General features: G+C 40.8%; 1 protein-coding gene across 3 annotated transcripts; it reads right to left on the bottom strand.

Annotated features, from left to right (window-relative positions):
• Window positions 1-911: 911 nt before the first annotated feature.
• On the bottom strand, window positions 912-15,617 carry arih2 (ariadne homolog 2 (Drosophila)). Of its 3 annotated transcripts, none has more exons than XM_062391853.1 (15): window positions 15,494-15,617; window positions 12,238-12,788; window positions 9,396-9,463; window positions 9,009-9,081; window positions 8,162-8,303; window positions 7,204-7,325; window positions 6,455-6,564; window positions 6,076-6,193; window positions 5,835-5,885; window positions 5,311-5,332; window positions 4,798-4,949; window positions 4,322-4,465; window positions 3,718-3,795; window positions 3,398-3,523; window positions 912-2,968 (listed from the first exon to the last, which is right to left on the bottom strand). In XM_062391853.1, exons 2-15 carry the CDS (start codon window positions 12,505-12,507, stop codon window positions 2,897-2,899), a joined length of 1,548 nt encoding a protein of 515 aa, XP_062247837.1. In that variant the 5' UTR covers window positions 12,508-12,788; window positions 15,494-15,617; the 3' UTR covers window positions 912-2,896. The 3 variants fall into 3 exon arrangements, with proteins under 3 accessions (XP_062247837.1, XP_062247839.1, XP_062247838.1); XM_062391855.1 differs by having other exon boundaries at window positions 3,727-3,795; XM_062391854.1 differs by having other exon boundaries at window positions 12,238-12,696; window positions 15,494-15,609.
• Window positions 15,618-18,027: the final 2,410 nt, after the last annotated feature.

Genomic DNA, 18,027 nt, shown 5'->3' with positions numbered 1-18,027 from the left:
TCAGAGGTGACGTGGGTGTTCACACTGCAGTGAGTGTTGAGAAGCATCAAAATGGTTCTAGAGACTTTTAGGAAATCCTTTTACATCCATTAAGTTACTTAATTCAACGTTAGGACTACTTTCAACATTGAAGGTTCTCAGTGAATAATCAATGACAAACTGAGGGTAGGAATAGAGTATGTCAGCACACTTCTTTTTTTTAATCCACATTTGCAGCAAAGATGCTTGAGACTCAAATATAGGCAAGTCGTCCCTATAATCAATGAGCAGCACATTGAGTTCTTATAGGGTTCAGTTGTATAATAGAAAATGTCATGTCAATGTAAGTGTATACCCCCACCAAGACCATATTGTCCCCTTATGAAACCATTTTGATTTGGATCTGAACTAAATTGCACGCTAATGAATATCTTTCCGCTTAACATGCCAAAAATAAAGATCCCCTCCATCATCAGATCTGCACCAATGCAAACGGTTCTTCTCTGATCACCACTTCCTTCCAGCGTGTTTTGTGGTAATCTGTCCAATTGTTTCTGCAAAACCTTGCTTACAAGAAAACAAATGGACAGAGGTGAAAACAAGAGCTAGGACTATGACAGTGCTTCCGTGTGGCGTTGATTCCTACAACTTCGCGATCAACATTATATTATCAATTAAAAGTCAGGGAGTATCAAATCAATTCTGTGAAGCTCATAATTACTAATAATACATCTCAGTGGAATTCTATCTAGAAAAATTTGAATCAAGGTTGTTTTGTTATGTTGTTATTCAAATTCTAACAGCCTCCTGTTAAGTTGTCATTGAACGCATCACATTAATCCTGGAGTTGTTAAAAAAAGGAAGAAAACCCTTTAGACAATAGCCCTATTACATGTTAGGGTGTGTGTATAATGAAGACACAAGACACAGGGTCCGGTTTTAAAAACTTTCAGTAACTCTATTTCTGTATTAATGTACAACCGTTGAAAATTACAGCAATTTTTTTGTATTTTTTTTATTCCTTTTTTTAAACGATCTATCTATCAACAGCCATTTTCCAGAAGAAAAGTGAACAATGTGGGCAGGAAGAAAAGAGAAAGTAAAGAGCAAAAATAAAATGAGGAGGGGCTGAATGTAGAGAAAACGAGAGGAGAGCATGAGATGAGGGGGGGGGGAGGCAAATTACCAGGTGACATTATATTTTCTGCAGCTCAGTGAGTGTTTCGATATGTGCATGCTGTGTTGGTGTCTGTGGGTGGTGCTGTTGCTTGCATTAATTGAAAGGCTGAGATAACACTTGCTGCTTCAAAATAGCTTCATCGTCTGATCAGCAGAGGTGCTAGTATTTAATGGAGGGGCTCAGGCACGATCAAGCACCAGCACAACAACGTAAAGAGACATGAATTCAGTAGTTTTACTTCGTTAATAATGACTAGCAACTGTATGCTGTCAGTCGTGGCTGGAGCACTTCATAACCAAGGGGAGGTGTGCTTATAATGAAAACACTGGCGACAAAAAAAAGGAGATAACACACATTCATCTTATTCTATAACATCTTGTACATATGAACATGCATCATACGTTAGGAAAACACTGTATTTTGTATGTGGGAGTATGTTGGACCACAGTCTTCTTTTTCACACAAACACACCAAGTTCATGTCTCCGGCTTCATCCATACTACTACGGTTAAAATTATCTCTAGCATTTTGGCTCCGCATTAGTTTTAAGCCTTGTCCATACTACTGGGCATGTGGGTGACGGGGAACACGGCAAGTGCTCGAATAATAGCATGACTCCTATGCATGTCAGCAATAGTATCATGGTAGCCATCTTGCTCCAGTCTTCCTCCAGAAGTGGGTCACTTGATAGAACACTGCCATAACATGTATGCATATCAATATCAGTGAAGGCTATATCGAGACCGAAAAGACCCAGTCAGCAAGAGGCTGTGAGTGTCTCTGTCGTCGTTTCCAGATATCGCTGTTTCTGCCCGTCCTTAGTGTTCAAATTAAAACGAGCAGAGTGGACGCCAGGCGAATCCACGGCCAATTTGATGCGTTTTCAAACAAAAACTGTCGTGGTATGGATGTAGCCTATTAATCTGTGGCGGCGACACATTTAATCTGGGATTATTTCAACAACTGTTTAAATTCAGCAGAGGAAAGTGACTTACAATGTGTATAGATTTCAGTATTCAGTATAATTCAGCTTTGTGTTCTGACCCGCCGATTAAGTTCTACAGTTACAACTACCAACAAGGGCCTGCTAGTCACGATTGTCTATATAAAACCACCAAATGCAGGCCGACAATCAGCAACATCTCGCTAAAGAAAAATAATAATGTTATTTCTCCCAGAACTTCTTCATCTGCTGAATAACGAAAGCAGTTTTATAGCTTTCTCTCTCTCTCTATGTATTATTCCAGCATAACAGGAATAATCACGGAGAACAAAAGCGCTCGCTCTCACTCTTTACAAACAAGCAGCATGTTGCTTTTAGCTGCTCATATCAGCGTCTAAATGCTTAATGTGAAATTAAAGCATGCCCACTGTTTTCACACACTTGCGGAAAACCTCAATTTGCCCTTAACGATCAGCTCGGAAAGGCTGCAACAAGTGTAACCACGGTGAATGTGATGCTCCGAGGTCAAAATGTGTCAATGAGGATGAGGACGAGAGGAGGAAGGTTGAGATACAATCGTGCCATTCTGTGACCCTGCAGCATTATAGGAGTGAGGGGAGAGAAAGACAGAAAGTGAGAAGCAAATGAGCGAGTGTAAAGAAGCAAAAGGGAAGGGGTCAGTACGAATGCACCGAGAGATGGTCACTGAAAGAAGCAAAAGGTAGGTGGGCAGGAAGTAAGGAAGTAAGGAAGGAGGGAGGGAGATGCTGGTGCTTTGCAGTCGCGATGGGGCTTCAGGTGTCGTGGAAATCCTTCAGCAGCGTGCGTCGCCTCTGCTCAGCAATGTGCATCTGATTCTCCAGATCCTGAAGAAACAGAAAATCCTTCACTGTAGTTGAATTACACCTCATTATTAACACATTCCATAAAAAGACCAGAACAGTTACTGATCTTATAACTCTGGGCCATTCTTTTCCAAGAATGAAAAAAATAAATAAATTGGCCTAATAGCCAGGCTCTACAATAGTTATTCACTGCAACAGCTGGCTCTGTGAATTATCCTCACCAATAATAAAAATGACCTAATGTAATTACTAACGCAGCTTTGATTTGTTTGAAGTAATTTAAGGAAACAACTGGTGTTATCTACGTTTAGGTGATTTTTAACTGTTACCCAAAACCTTGACATCCCACATAAACAGTGGTAGGTTCTCTGTAGTACTATAAAAACAATTGATCGCCAACAGAAGCAGTATAAAACAGAACCATAGTTAATGTAAGTTGTCGTCCCATACCCCTCGGTCACTGGAGCTGATTTCCGCCTCGCCTCCCAATACGCCTCTCTCATAGGTGTCGGCTCGCTCCACCTTCCACGACAGGTTTTCTATCTCGGCTTCCAGCTGAGCCTGTTGGTACTCGAACTGCGGGGGACAAGATAAAAACATGACAATCAGGTGAAATACTCAGTCAATTCCCCAACTGAGAAAAACTAGGTGATAAAAGACAGAATATTATTGGAAAAAACACAAACAAAACTGCGAGATAAAACCATCACCAGTCCATAGTGGATATGGCTAGTACAGTCAACACATTGTAATATAAGGTAGGCATATACAATTGTCACCAGTTTTTTGCGTGGGCCAGACTCCATGTAGTAGGCGTAGGGGTACGTATACTGCAGTGTGTAGCGACACTGCAAACAAATAGACACAAAAGACATGTTCATTCAAAGACAGTGTCAAAATTAAGTGAAGCCCCTTAAACATTATCTGAACATGGTTTCACGTGTGAATATCTAACAGAGAATAAATGGTTAATATTAAACCTCTGGTAAGAATGTCGTGTTTAAGTGAAACATGACATTGATCTTCACTTTACTTCTCAAAGAGAAAGTGAATCTCAAGACCTTTGTTTTTTCCAAAATCTTTCACAACCAAACAACTTCCTCAAACAAGTTCTGAAAAATTATTAACATTTTGTGGCACTTATTTATGCCTGTGTGTTGTGTGTCTTCAATGAAATACTATTAAGTATCTTGATGGTTTTATAGAATAAAAAGTAAATCCAAACTAAATTCCATACAAAAGTTATAATTGATATTTCTTTTGTACCATGTGCACCCGTCTTTCTGCCATCTCTCAAACACCATTTCTCCTTTCCCCACATCACTCACTAACTCTGGAACAAGAACACACAGCCATTCTCTACTGTGGAAGCACCTTAGCCAGTAGCTTTGCAGCATTATGCAGGTACTGCCAGTCGATCCAGGTTCCCAGGTTGTTCATCACTCTCTCCTGGATCTTCTCCTGGATTCTCTGGTACGTCTGAGCCTCCAACTGCAGAGACTTGTTATGATTCTCCCACTTGTGGGGAAAAGAGAATGGAAATATTAATAAAGACATTCTTCTTGCGGATGTAGAGGCAAGTTTCTATGAAAGTGCAGGAAGAAATCTTTAAGCCTCCTCTATTCCAAAGGATGAAATCAAAAAAAAATTGACCAGATTGTCTCAGATTTTATACAGGAAAAAAAAGAAGCAATGGCAAACATTTTAGTGTTGGTCTGCAAAGGGAGAAAATCTGTGTTCAAGTTTCCACATCAAGTTTTATCAAGGAAGATTTTTCCTGAGCAGGCTGTTTTTTTATATATTTTAATTGTTATTAGAATTAAAATAAACAGGAATACAAATAAACTCACCCTTTCAAAGTAGAAGAGGTATTTCTTGAGGGCCTCTCTGGCCTGAGCCTGCTGGCTCTGGTTGACTATATCAGGGTTTTCTTTGTAGCGGCTGCACTCATAGTATTCACTGCCATGAGTCTTCCAGTCACCAAGACACATCCAGCAGAAGTCTGAAGAGACACAAAACATACGTGTGGACTCACAACTACAAATATGTATCACACATCATGTTCAGTAGGTGACATCTTGTTTACTGTATATTAGTTGAATAAAGGTTCAGCTGAATTCTTACGTCTAAATGTGATACAAATTGGATGTTATTGACTGTGTTTGATAAAATATGACAAACCAATTAAGTTTAACTGGATTCGTGATTTTTCATTCTAACCAAGTTTTATCTTTCACTTGGAACTTCTTGGAAGTGCAGTAATTCTTCTCCTTTTAACTCAAGGCTATTTTATTGTGATGTATTTTGCCACTATGTGGATGCAAGGTGTTAGGGTTAGTTGGTGTCAAAGACAAACTACTTACCGTGTTTGCACTTGGAGCATTGCTGAAAGAAACAAACACATAAAAGGAAGTCATATTGGTGAGCTGGAAACTTGATTTAACAACCATTGACTTTCACACTTTGAATGAAGCTGAACAAAGTGACATCTCAATGTTTTTACACAAAAGTATTTAGTGCTTGATTTAACACATTTAGAGGGTATGAAAAATATAAAAGAGAAGCACTCAGTAGAGTCCACACCTCCACCAAGGCCAAACAGTGTGTTTAACATCAAAATCCACCATTTATTTCAAGAAAACTGCCTTGTGTTGTGAAAAATCACATTTTCTCCTGGTAAATCAGACCAGCACCAACATATCACATGTTCTTCCCTAACTCATTCAAAACTAAACAACCTTGGTGGGGGTAATAAACAAACAGGCAAAGTGTATCTACCCAGTAATGTGTCCAACTATGAGAGTGGAGGACTTCAGCTCTCAGAATCTAAACATATTATTAGTGTTTCCTGGGTTCTGGGAAAGTGTGATTTTCAGCTCTGACTCACCATGTGATTGCACCCTCCGTTCTTCTCAATGCAGATATTGCACTTTGGACACTAGGAAAGAAATGCACATTATTATGATTATGATTTCAATCTGTGCAGCAGAGGACTGTACGGGAAATGAACGGCTTCAAACTGTAAGGTTCTGTATGTGAATGTGTTTGCAAGCTGTTCAAGTAACAGAAGCTACAGCATGCATTTGCCTGTATGTTTGTGTGTGTGTTCACATGCAGTTTCATCATACATCTTTAGTGTGTGCGCTGATGTAGTTTGCTGTCTCTGAGTCGTCCGCACACTTGGTCAGCCATTTTCGGATTGTTGCACAGTCTGTGGGCGCATGGTACATCTGACGGCATTTAAAACTGTGAACAGAGTCAGATTTAAATCATCAACATGTGCAGGGATATTTACACATTTACAGTCCCATGGTAAACTCATATATAAAAAAATGTCTAAGACCTATTGTGCAAATATGCAACAGTATAACATTTATACAAGAAAAAAAATTGAATGCCAGCATGGGACTTTCAAAAGTCCATAGCAAAGAATCCCTTGATTGACTCTGAATTAGATTAATACCGGATAACACGAATAGTTCAACAACACTTGTGCGTGTCTCCTACCAGAAGACTTCACTGCAGCGACTACACTGTACCCTGCGCGCCCGGGGCTCCTGCACCTTGATGACGATGGGACAGTCTGCACCTGGACACAACTGCAACTGGAAGTGAGTCTGCAGGTCAGAGAAAGAGACCAAGACGTGAGAGGTAAGTTGGGTAACACATAAAGAGTTTCAAAATGGTGATGAACCATTCAGATGTCCTGTATAACTCTCCTCCCTTGTGTAGAACTGAGCAGGAAGTTATAAATTACTTTCAACTTTAGCATTGAAAAAGTATAATTTCACAATTGACATCAATCGAATGAAGATTGAACTGGGTTCTGTGGATTGACAGGGACAGTCTTACTGGAAAGTGGTGCAAATGTAATTTTTTACATTTAACATTTTGAGCATTAACAACAATCAAGGTTGATCAAGAACTTGAGGAACTACAATTGACAATGTATTGCTTTGTAATTTGGGTGAATGATCCATCAAGAAAAAATCAAATGTCTAATATGAGATTTCATAACTTGCTTAATAACTTAAGATATATTTAGATGAGAACCCAGCTGATGGACAGTTCAGCGTGTGAGAGCGATGACTCAGATTTACTACTGCATAAAAAGATTAAAAGAGTCACTCATGGAAACACAAGGGCCTACTGAGTTTTTCTCTCTCCCTCTTCACATGTCTCTGAAGTCTCATTTGCTACACATGCTTTGATGCAGCATCTGAGCGAAGACCTTCAGCACACACACAGACACACACCTCAACGTAGTCTCTGAAGAGGTAGCGTCTATATTTGTCCTTCAGCTCCTCTCCCGGCAGCAGCGGCAGGACAAAGTCTTCAGGCATCTGCAGGGAACATTCCTGAGCCATACACGAGATACCTAAAAACAAAGAGATTATTATGAACAGCCCAGAGTCCCTGATTGTTGGAGAAGCATCCCATACACACAAAGCCCACATACACACAAAGCAACATATAAACTACACTCCTGATTTAAATCCATCTGTGACTGAGAGAGTGCCTCTGTAGACGTTTGTGTGTGTTAAGAGGTGTCAGTGTTTCTAGAGTTACTATGACCTAGAAAGTGATTCTGTGATCATAGATTCATCCTTCGTCCAGCTGAGATGTGAAGTGGATGTGTGAACACAGCAGATGATCCCCGCTGGATTCACTGCCAGGAAGTGATTGATGACCCTTCTAACTAAAAACAAAACAAATATCTTCCGGGGAGAAAGTGGTGACCGTAACAAAGGCGATTAACTCCATTGCCAGTAGAGGAGTTTAAGGATGTGTAATGTTCAACATCATGAACACACCAAAAACAGTGGGGCTCCCTCACCTCAACGTCTTGCCAAATCAGCATGTTCACCTAGGTGTCATGTTTCCATCACTGCCGAACAAACCTGGAGTCTATAAAAACCTGTGTCTACCGCAGAGTCTGTTCACCTGGACTTGAATACTGATCGTATCCATTCCCATTGCAGACAAAAGTCAGATGTTAGTTGGTTTTCTGACCAGTGTAAAGGGGCCATATTCACAAACACTTGTGATTTTTTTGTTTGTCATAAGGATACTGAAGGAGTGGCCCGTCTGGTAAAATTAATACCGAAAAAAAAGAAAAAAAACTCATCCTATTACATCTACATCTAGATCAAAATGTGACTCAACCACTTTAATACCAGCTTTAAAGACTACACACACAGACCCACTACTTACCCACTCCTATGCCGTCTTTGACCAAAACAGTGCAGTGCTGCTCCCAGCATCCTTTGCAGAAGGAGTGCTGACAGGGCAGTGCCAGCAGGGATTCTCTACGTACGGCCTGTAGACACACGCCACACTGGAGGGACTGAGGGGCCTGAAAACACAGATACATAAATCATCAACACACCAACAAACACACACACACACACACACAAACACCCTGCACTAAAGAAATTGTAAGGTTCGAAACACAAGCTCTTTGACATGCATGTTACATGTGAAATGGAATGATATACTCTAAAAGGTAACAGGGAAATGACATCTGAAACACTAAACCATAAAACCTTCTAAATAGAATCAATCATGCAACATATGAAAACTGCAAGGGAAATTATTATTGCATCAATGTATTATTCTCTCTACTCTCTTAAGAGAATATATTTTTTTTATAAATCAACAAATTACTTTGTCTACAATACACAAAATAATGCTAATTTGCCTTCTCGGCTCTCACTGTCTATTTTGACAGTGAATAAGGAAATCTGAATTAGAAAACTATATTAAATTACATTATAACAACCAGAAAACCTTTCATGCATATATGTGAAGAGCAGCTAATCAACAAGAAACCAATATATATATAAAAAAGCTTTAAACTACGGCAATGTAGAAGTGTACTCCATTATGGATTTTATACCAATACTTGTGAATGCCTCAAGAGATACGTTGGTTATATCTTTGTCCACAAAATATATGAAAGATATACAAAAATTGACGTGTTAGACCATCGCAAGTGCACGTTATTTTTGTTCAAATCTATTAAGCAGTCCTGATTTATCCAATCTGATCCGTTACTCACAGGGACTGTTCTGCAGGTTGTGCTGGGCTGGACCAGAGCATCTGACAACATCAGGGACGAGTTGGACTTAAATCTATGGGGGAACACAGTGAGAACAATCTAGTCAAAGAAGGATGAGACACCGAACCCAGTTAAAGCTGCAGCGCAGAAGAATGACGGGGATAGAGAAAGATCAGACAAAACACAAGACGATGAGAACCTTGAATATGACCAAATAAAGTAGTTGCAGATGGGTATAAGAGACAGGAAGATTGCAAGGTAACGCAGCTGACTAAAAGGAAGTACAAGAAAAGAGAGAGAGGCTCACGAGGAAAAGTGGAGAAAGAAGCAGCGAGCAGGTGATGAAAAACAAAGAGGCCGGAATGGGGAAGAACAGAAGAGACATACCTGTCGTGTACTTGTGAAACCTGCCAGTGAAAATGCACCAGGATCAGTTTTGCTACTGCTGGCAAAACCTGAGGGACAGAGACACAACAAAGTCAGAGAGAAGAAGACACTATGAAGCTGCTTCAAATGACATTTAGGTCAGGGCAATTACATGTTGCTTCACTCCCAGATAGGTCACTTGGCTGCATTTATAGGCAACTAATCTGCACTCAGCTGCCCAGTCTGCTTGTTATTACTGTAATGGATACAAGCTGGCACTACTTCTGATGAGCAGGAAATACATCAGGATCATGACCCTGCTGCAAACACTGTATGTATTTTTTAAGATGATCCGATTCCAGCATTGGGTTGGGCATCTGTGAGCATCTGAATCCTTTTTCTGATCAGACATGTTTTCAAAGAGTTACGCCCAGATGAAATTTCTTTTTTTTTTTCTTCCTGGAAATTAAGTCGTCACCACTCGAAAACATCTATTGCGCCATACTGCCTCTGGAAAGCACTGTTTTTAGGGTGGCAAAGAAGAAGTGATTTCCAGCAGTGCATAAGTTTTGGGTTAAGTAGCATCTAACTATTAAAACACATTATGAAAATGTTACAACTACAACATACAATTTTGTAAATGCATTGGTATTGGATCCATACTCAACATCAGCCGGATCAGAATCAGTATCAGGAAGGAAAAATGGTATAGGAACATTTCCAATTTACTGATGTTTATCTTGGCTATGGAACAATAACTTAATAGCAATTTGATTAATTGATTATTTCACAAAAAGACAACGTATCAGTGGAAATCTGTGCTGCCATTACAATGAATAAAATAAAGACTCTAAAATGTAAATATCTGCCTGTTCTTTTGTTTGATATCTGGCAAGTCGTAATAAGACAATTCCTCAATATATTATACACACGCAAGACTCAGTTTTAAAGAAAAAAGGCTTCACTGCCTCCAAGAACACCCATCTCTGTGAATAATTAGCCAAGAAAACAGAAATGTAGTTTAGGCATCGACTTCACTGATGCTCAGCTCATGTAGTCTCTAAGCTTTTACTGTACACTGTATATTATAGCAGGTAGGAAGCTAAAAGGTGTAGATAACATTAAATAAGCATATCATCTACAGGGAATTCCGTCTTTGACCTACTGCCATCAAGAAAAATACACACTTGCTCTTCTGGGAGGTGCTCAGTGCTTCTATCACAAGACGGAGCTGATCCCAGGTGTTAGTATGTGCGACTAAGAGTGTGAAGTATAGTGTTACTAAATGCCAGTATGTACAAGGACCAAATTTAGCCCAAGTAAACAAGAGTAAAAAAAACAAAACATGGTTTAGCTTAAAATACCATATTATCAAATGATGTAAGCTCATGATGATTGTCCTTCATCCCCAGTGTAAGAAAAATTCTTGAATATTAATGTATGCAATCGGATCAATGTCAGGCTAGCATAACTATCAGTCTGAGAATATTAATACAACCACAACCTCAAACCAAAACTGTGACCATCAACACACAAATATTACTATAAACCGGAATATAGTGCATACACTGATTAAACAAAAAATTTAACTTGCCGTTTTTTTTTTATATTGTATGAGATCAGTGTGTGGTACTGTAAAAAAAAAAGTTTTTAACACACTGAATCGTGTATCGCCATCAGGGAAGTCAATGTCTGATTGGTCCCAGACTTATTCTGCCTCTTGACAAGAAACACACAACCATATAACAAGGAGACCTGCATCCGATGGTTTGGCCCTAACAGGGCCCAGATCTCAAAATCAGAGTCGGTGTGGGATTACATGACAAAAGAAATTGAGTACGAGTAAATCCACAGAAGAACTGAGGTTCTCTTTCTTAGAATTCCTTTCGATGTCTCACTATGGGATGTGACCCCTTGCATACTCACAGAAGCACTTAAGGGGTCCTGCACCTTAAATACTCTAGAGGCAGTGTCACTCATCATTCAAACATCTCTTCATTAAGGGCAAGCAACTCGGACCTGTGTCGATGCCAACACATCTCCATCTCTGGCCACTAATTGTAAGAGAAGCCAGTCCGACAGCCTTCACCATTGGTTCAGTTTTATTCTAAACTAACAAGCAAGGTAACATAGCACTCCAAGCAAGCTAATTGCACCAGTAGTTGTTTTGAAAATTTAAAGTCAAATTACAAAAATAATAATAATTTTGACAAAAATTTGTTTATACTTCGTTTTGAATTATTTCTGGAATATCATTACTTAGTATGCCACGTGACATTGCCATGGGATTTCCCCAACAACAGCCAGAGACAAACCATTAAGGTTTCAACATCTTTTATTACTGCAACAGGGGCAAACATAAGTTCCAAAAAGCAGAAATAGTCCGACAAAGTAGGGAAACTTGGCTCAGTTCAGCTCTCCCTCTCTTTATCTTCTAGAGTTTTCTCCCTCCTCAGTTGGCAGCTCTCCTGCTCCCTTTATCTATCCAGGGATGTTATCAGCCAGGAGCTATCAGCTGCCCTGATGGCCCCATGGTACAGCTGGACGTGCTCCCTGAGCCACCCCCATGCCCACACTAACTCCTTACAATATTGTTGAATATTTTGCTTCAGGCAGAAGCAAAATACCAGTGCAAATCAAAACTATTGTACAATGTTAACATAAATGCGCATCTTTTCTGTGATGTTTATTCTGTAACATAAAAGTTTTCATTTCAGCAAACAAAAGTGCAGAGGCTGATGTGACTGCGAAAGGCTCATATTGGCCAAACCATAACTGGGTCAGACTCTACTACCATAAGAATATTTTATTTAATTGTCTTTTTTTGCGAATAGTGTAGCTTTACGTTTTCAGCTTCACTCACCTTTAGTGCAGCAGCCACAGTGTTAACCTCTTCCGTGAGCATCCGTTGACTTTCTTTATAGTTCAGACAAGTGAAATGGTACTCCTCTGGGTCAAAGGAGTCAGCGCCCTGTTGCTCCACATCACCGGCAACACCCTCATAGTAGTTTGCCATGTCACCCTGATCGTCCTCCTCTCCACCATCGTCGTCATCGTCATCATCCTCCTCAGAGTTCACCCCATAGTCTTCCTCATTGCTGTCCGACGCCTGGCTGTTCATGTCCACAGACATCCAGTCGACTGAATCAAACACCCGTACAGGTAGACGGCCCGGCCACCTGTCAGATCCTAGTGGTCCAGTTGGCTGAAATTGCTTTTCTAAAGCCCCACCTTCGTGCTCCTCTCTGCCCACCTCTCCACCTGATCGTCGCCTTGCAGGGTCACCCTGCCTTCTCGTCTGAATGAGCCGCGTAAGAAGCACCTTCAGCAGCAACGGAAGAAGCAGAAGAAGTCACACTCCCCGTCACTCATTTGGAAAGATGGTTTTAGGGTGATCTAAGGAGAGAATAAAGCCTGGAGAAATGGAAAGAGAAGGATGGAGGAAAGAGTGGAGGAATGTGATACATGGGTGAAAAAGAAAGGGGGAAAGAGATAGGAGTTAGTAAGAAGTAAGCTTATTTACATTAACCTCACAGACGTTGTATGCTAATGTAGGGAATCTCTAAATGATCATAGAGGCTAGCAATGTTCTTAACAGGAAAAGAAGCAGTCACAATCAGTTGCTGACAGGAAGCCAAGCAGTCTGCATTATCATTACAGAGAAGGTCCAACAGAAAGCTTTGTCTGAAAGACCAAGATATAAAACCTCTAAAGAAGTGCGAGTAGTACAGTACTTAGTTCCATATTAGAATACATCTCCTGAGTACTCAGCCACATTTTATCAGAGATAAAATATTAAAATATAGTTAACTGTACTTCGTTAATGATCTGATCTTTTTTTCTAGAGGACAAACAAAACTCTTGAAATACCAAACCCCATGACAATCTGCAATAAATAAATGTACAAAAAATCTACAAAATAAACTGAGACTTTGTATTTACTTTGAGAGATACAATGGCAAGAGAATACCTTGTGAACTCTTAGCACTTATTGGAGATAGATACAATTTGTTTAAGCTAATAACAGCCTTGTACTCCTAAGTGTCTTTATATAAAATTAAACACCGGTGGAAAAGATATGTGCACCATTGGAATTAATATCTGGCTGTACCTCCTTTAACAGCAATAACCTCAAAATAAGCTAGGGAATCCATGGACCAGAGCAACATAATGTACAGAAGTTTTGGACCATTCTCCCTAAAGAGCTACTTCAGCTCAGGCATATTCTTAGGGATGTCTACCAAAATTCTAATAAGGCTCCATCCATACTACAGTGTTATCATTTGAAAATGCATCAACTCTGCCTTGGATACACACTACTAGGGCGTTTTAGAGACGCTAAAACAGTAGATTGGAAACATTATTTGAGTATGGATGGGCCGAAACAGAGATGCTTGGAAACGAAGACATTGACAACCACATGGGACTTTTCGGTCATAACATAGCCTTTGGTGATTTTTGAAATTTTGAAACCCTCCAAGACCAAGCGTAAATTAGCCAAGCCCAACAGGCATTCTGTTTTTGGGTCCAAACCAGACCCATGCCTGATATTTTACCATTTTATAGGAACATGCAGGATTTAAAAAAATTAAGTAAACAAATCAGCAAACGTTACTGAAGCCGACCCAACCAGAACCCCATATCATTAAGATTTCAAAATCTTTGCCCAACCCGGGTGGTCCCGAATGGCTCAGACCAGGTATGAAGTGCTCGGTTTCTTCCATACATAGTCTTGCATGTTCTTCTTAAACAATTCAACCATGGTGTTTTCTACGTTTGAAGAATTGGTCAACATTTACTTTTTTGTATTGGATTTGGCTTTCTCCTTTTCGGATGAACTATCATTTTAGGCACTCAGACTTATCCCTTTCTTCTCCAAATATGGTTACTTCCTTTTTCAAAACATCAACAAAGCTAATGAAATGCATACGAGTCATAGTTTTAAGATGAAGTGTTATTTTTGACATGAGTAGTATTTTCTTATACCAAACATTGATGTTTCTTATGTCTAGAGAATATGATCTTTAGGATGGGCATCACAATGCTTTATATATATATACACACGCAGGTATCTGTCCAGGGGTACATCCCGTCTAAGACCCCATGTCAGCTGGGATTGGCTCCAGTTCCCCCTCTTACCCTTAAAAGGCTAAGCGGTATAGATAATTGATGGATGTCTTTCTTTTCCCCTAAAATCACCCAACCAATTTGCAGGACAATGACATTTATCTCCAGGTATATAATTCATCGTAGACGTTTAATAGCAATGCTGTGCAGCGGCAGTGCCATGTCCTCATTGATAAAGTCCAGGTGGGCTCTCTCAGTTTCTATATATCCACATTATGGTATCTAAATGGGAAGGGACTAATAGTTTGGCCAGACCTGTCTCCCACTCCCAAAAACTAATCGTCAATGATCTGCAGACAGATCTTTGCAGTTTGCTGGCACCGGGGTTAATCAGAGACTTCGCAGGAATAATCACCCGGAGAGAAAACAAGGTTAGCCAGGCAAGGCGGTCAGCCAGCCGGCCCCGGTGTGAGCCAAACTAACGCTCGCATTCCGCCCGTTGCAGGCTAAAAATAGGAAGAAAACTGGGTGACACACATCTTGCTAGGCTAATGTATCACAATGACTCAGTCAGCTTTGATAACAATACGTAGGTGTAGGAGGGGATAACGGGTAAAAAGCGGCTTGCTGGTCGCTGGACATCGGCACCGAAGCAGTAAACGACGGCAGCAAAGTAAAACACCACACGGCGAATGGCTAACTTACCGTTAGCCACATTAGCTTCCAGGCTTGCGTGCTCGCCCTTGTACTAAGCAGCGAAGTAACGGAATGCCAAACCAACGAGTTAAACTGTGAGATGCTAACAGAATAAACTCACTGAGGTTCTGCAGAACAAACGTTAATTTAGTCCCCGAGCAATAATATACATATATATTAATGGCTGACTAAGTGAGCCACCCTCTTTAGCGCACCCCCACGCTGCTCCATCGCCTCTCACGCACTATAGTCCGGGGATTGAGATGTAAACAAGGCCCGCTGGAGCGCAGGAGTTAAGAGACATGTTTCAACAAACGCAGAGTTCGTTTTCCCCGGTTGAATTCGGCGGTGTTTACCTGTGAGAGCAGCGTCGGCTCGGCTCGTTGTGACAGTCAGGGGTGGGTTGAGTGTGGAGGGGAATCCAGGGAGCGAGTCACACAGTGTTCGAGGGACTGTAGGCGGAAGATACACGGTGAGGGGTGCTTATCAGTGACGTAACATCCGCCTTTCATTGTCGCCTTTCATTGTCTCCTCTCCTCTCCTCCCTCCTCCCTCCTCCCTCCTCTCTCCTCTCCTCTCCTCCCCTCTCATCTCTTCATAACATTGCCTTCCTTATAAATAAACAATGCTGTGCGTGAACGAACGCAAAAGAACACGCTCATTGAACACGTTCACTTTTATGAGAACGATGAACTGAACGCAACTCAATGCCAAATAATGAATTTGAACGGTGAACACGTTCGTATTGTAGCGTCCTCGCGTATAGACGACAGGAAACCTCTCTTTATGTGTAACTTTATTAAAGTCCAGCGAACAAGACACACTTCTTGTTCGTAACTCCAACACTCCTATCATCCTCACTGCTATCATTCACCCTTGATACGCCAACTCATCAGCCAATGAGAGCCTGGCATCCCACAAAACCCTACAGCCATTGGCCTAGAACTGTCACGTGTCACACATCTGCGCAGAATGTGCGCAATGGGCTTCTGCGCAGAATGTGCGCAGTAGGCTTCTGCGCAGGATCTGCACAGGATGTGCGCTCGCAGTTTTTTTTTTCCCATTTCATTTAATTAAAAAAATATATATATTTCATTTAATTAAATTTTTTTATATTTACATATTTTATATTACATTTCATCATCATTATTTCTCTGCGCTGGTTCAGGGGTAAATGACCCCCCCACAGGAGATAATGTGCCTGTGTGTGTGGTCGCGGCGCTTCCCGGTTCTTTCCCGGCACTACTCTGCCATTGCGAACAGCCCAAGTATTTAACATGGGCGAGCAAAGGAGGCGGACCGCTTTTCGCAGCGTTTCTTCCTCCGGTGCGTCCCCGGGGTTAGAGGATGATGGTGTGACGTTAATGTATTGTTTTTCATTGCATGTGTCACGTCATGATGAATCAGTCTCCTGTGTCGCCTGTACCAGGAGCCGGTCACCAGTCACTCGTTATCTTGGCTCGCTGTCTGGCCGGTAACCAGCCGCCCGGACCGCTCCGTGAATAAGGAGGAGGAGATGTTTCTTTACTTGGAATGCGGCCACTTCATTTCTCGGATACACAGCAGGAGCAACACTCGCATCCCCTCTAGGTGGTCCGTCACTTATGCTTATAAACACACTTTTAGCCTATTTTCCCACAATACCCTGGTCCACTAAGTCACACTCTACAACGTTCCTTTGAAGGGCAGGCCATACCTGCAACACAACAGCTCTCGGTCTCATATACAGAGGGCAAGAGAAAGCAGAGACGCAGACTCAGCAACTACATCCGAGATCCGATGCACCTTATTATTATCTGAGGGATTTTTACACACTGTCTGAAAAACATTCCGACAGTAAAGGCAAGGGGTAGTGATGAATAAGGTTTGCTTTAACAAGTCTTTCATTCTCAGTTTCCACCTTAAAACTATGAAATGAACTGAACTATGAACTAGTTCAGAATTTAAATGGTGAACTATGAACGTGAATTATTCATGTGAATTCAAAGATTATATAAAGACTCAACAATTTATAGACACTAAATTTTACAGGAACTTGACGTGAAAAAACTGTTTCACCCAATTATTTTCTTTTCTCTCCTTTATATTTCTGTTAAATGTACAGTTTTGTCATAATCTTTTTAGATACTTTTTTATGTTTCTGATTAATATGTATTTATGCACATGACCTGATATCCTCATGTCTTGATTAATGCGACTCGTTTTATAATTTGTTTTGTCCGTTTTCATTGTCCTGTCTCCGAGTGGTTCAAAATGTAGCAGCAAGAGTTTTAACAAGTTCAAAAAACAGGGAACACATTACAAACCTTCTCAAGATTTAGTGTTTTGGGGACAGGGCTTTCTCCATTGCTGCCCAAAAACTCCAGAGCTTGTTTACTTTCCTTGCCTGTACAGCAGGTGGCAGAGGTTGGAATGTAACTGCAGGTGTTGCGGCTCTAAATCTAAATGGAGCATTCAAAGTGCTTTAGGTTGAGAGTATAGGATCGATGGATTCATAAACCATGCATGACACTCTGCTGTGCTTCTCATCGGCACCGAAAAGAGAAGTGGAGGGTCCGACTTCTGGGGTTAATGCATTGGTAATTGGTCTTGATTTGCTGAGGAGTTAGATACATCGACTAATGCAGAAGATGTTTCTGTTGGATGATGACAGAGATTATTTTGAAACTAAAAGTTTATACTGGGATCTTTGTGAATTTTCAATTTAGGAGAAATTTCTGAACTGTGTCATAAGTATTGGCCGGACTGATCTTGGCATCAAGCTCTGAACCCCTGGGTCAGTGTGTGCCTGAGTGGATACATCTCAGATCAACACACGTCAAATCACCACATGGTCACATGAGGGAAATGTGATTCACAGCAAATCATTATTTACATTTTTATAAACTAA

The sequence above is a fragment of the Platichthys flesus genome, chromosome 7 (genome assembly GCF_949316205.1).
Source record: "Platichthys flesus chromosome 7, fPlaFle2.1, whole genome shotgun sequence".
Classification (NCBI taxonomy): Eukaryota; Metazoa; Chordata; class Actinopteri; order Pleuronectiformes; family Pleuronectidae; genus Platichthys; species Platichthys flesus.
This window is presented reverse-complemented; position numbering and strand designations above follow the sequence as displayed.

Bases quoted from the DNA above. Each gene is read 5' to 3' on its own strand.
- arih2 (XM_062391853.1), bottom strand. From the start codon at position 12,507: ATGTCTGTGGACATGAACAGCCAGGCGTCGGACAGCAATGAGGAAGAC. The intron at 8,304-9,008 runs GTGAGTAACGGA...CTGTGTTTTCAG, and splicing joins CAACCTGCAGAACAGTCCCT to GCCCCTCAGTCCCTCCAGTG. The intron at 6,194-6,454 runs GTAGGAGACACG...CTCTGTTCACAG, and splicing joins CGCTGCAGTGAAGTCTTCTG to TTTTAAATGCCGTCAGATGT.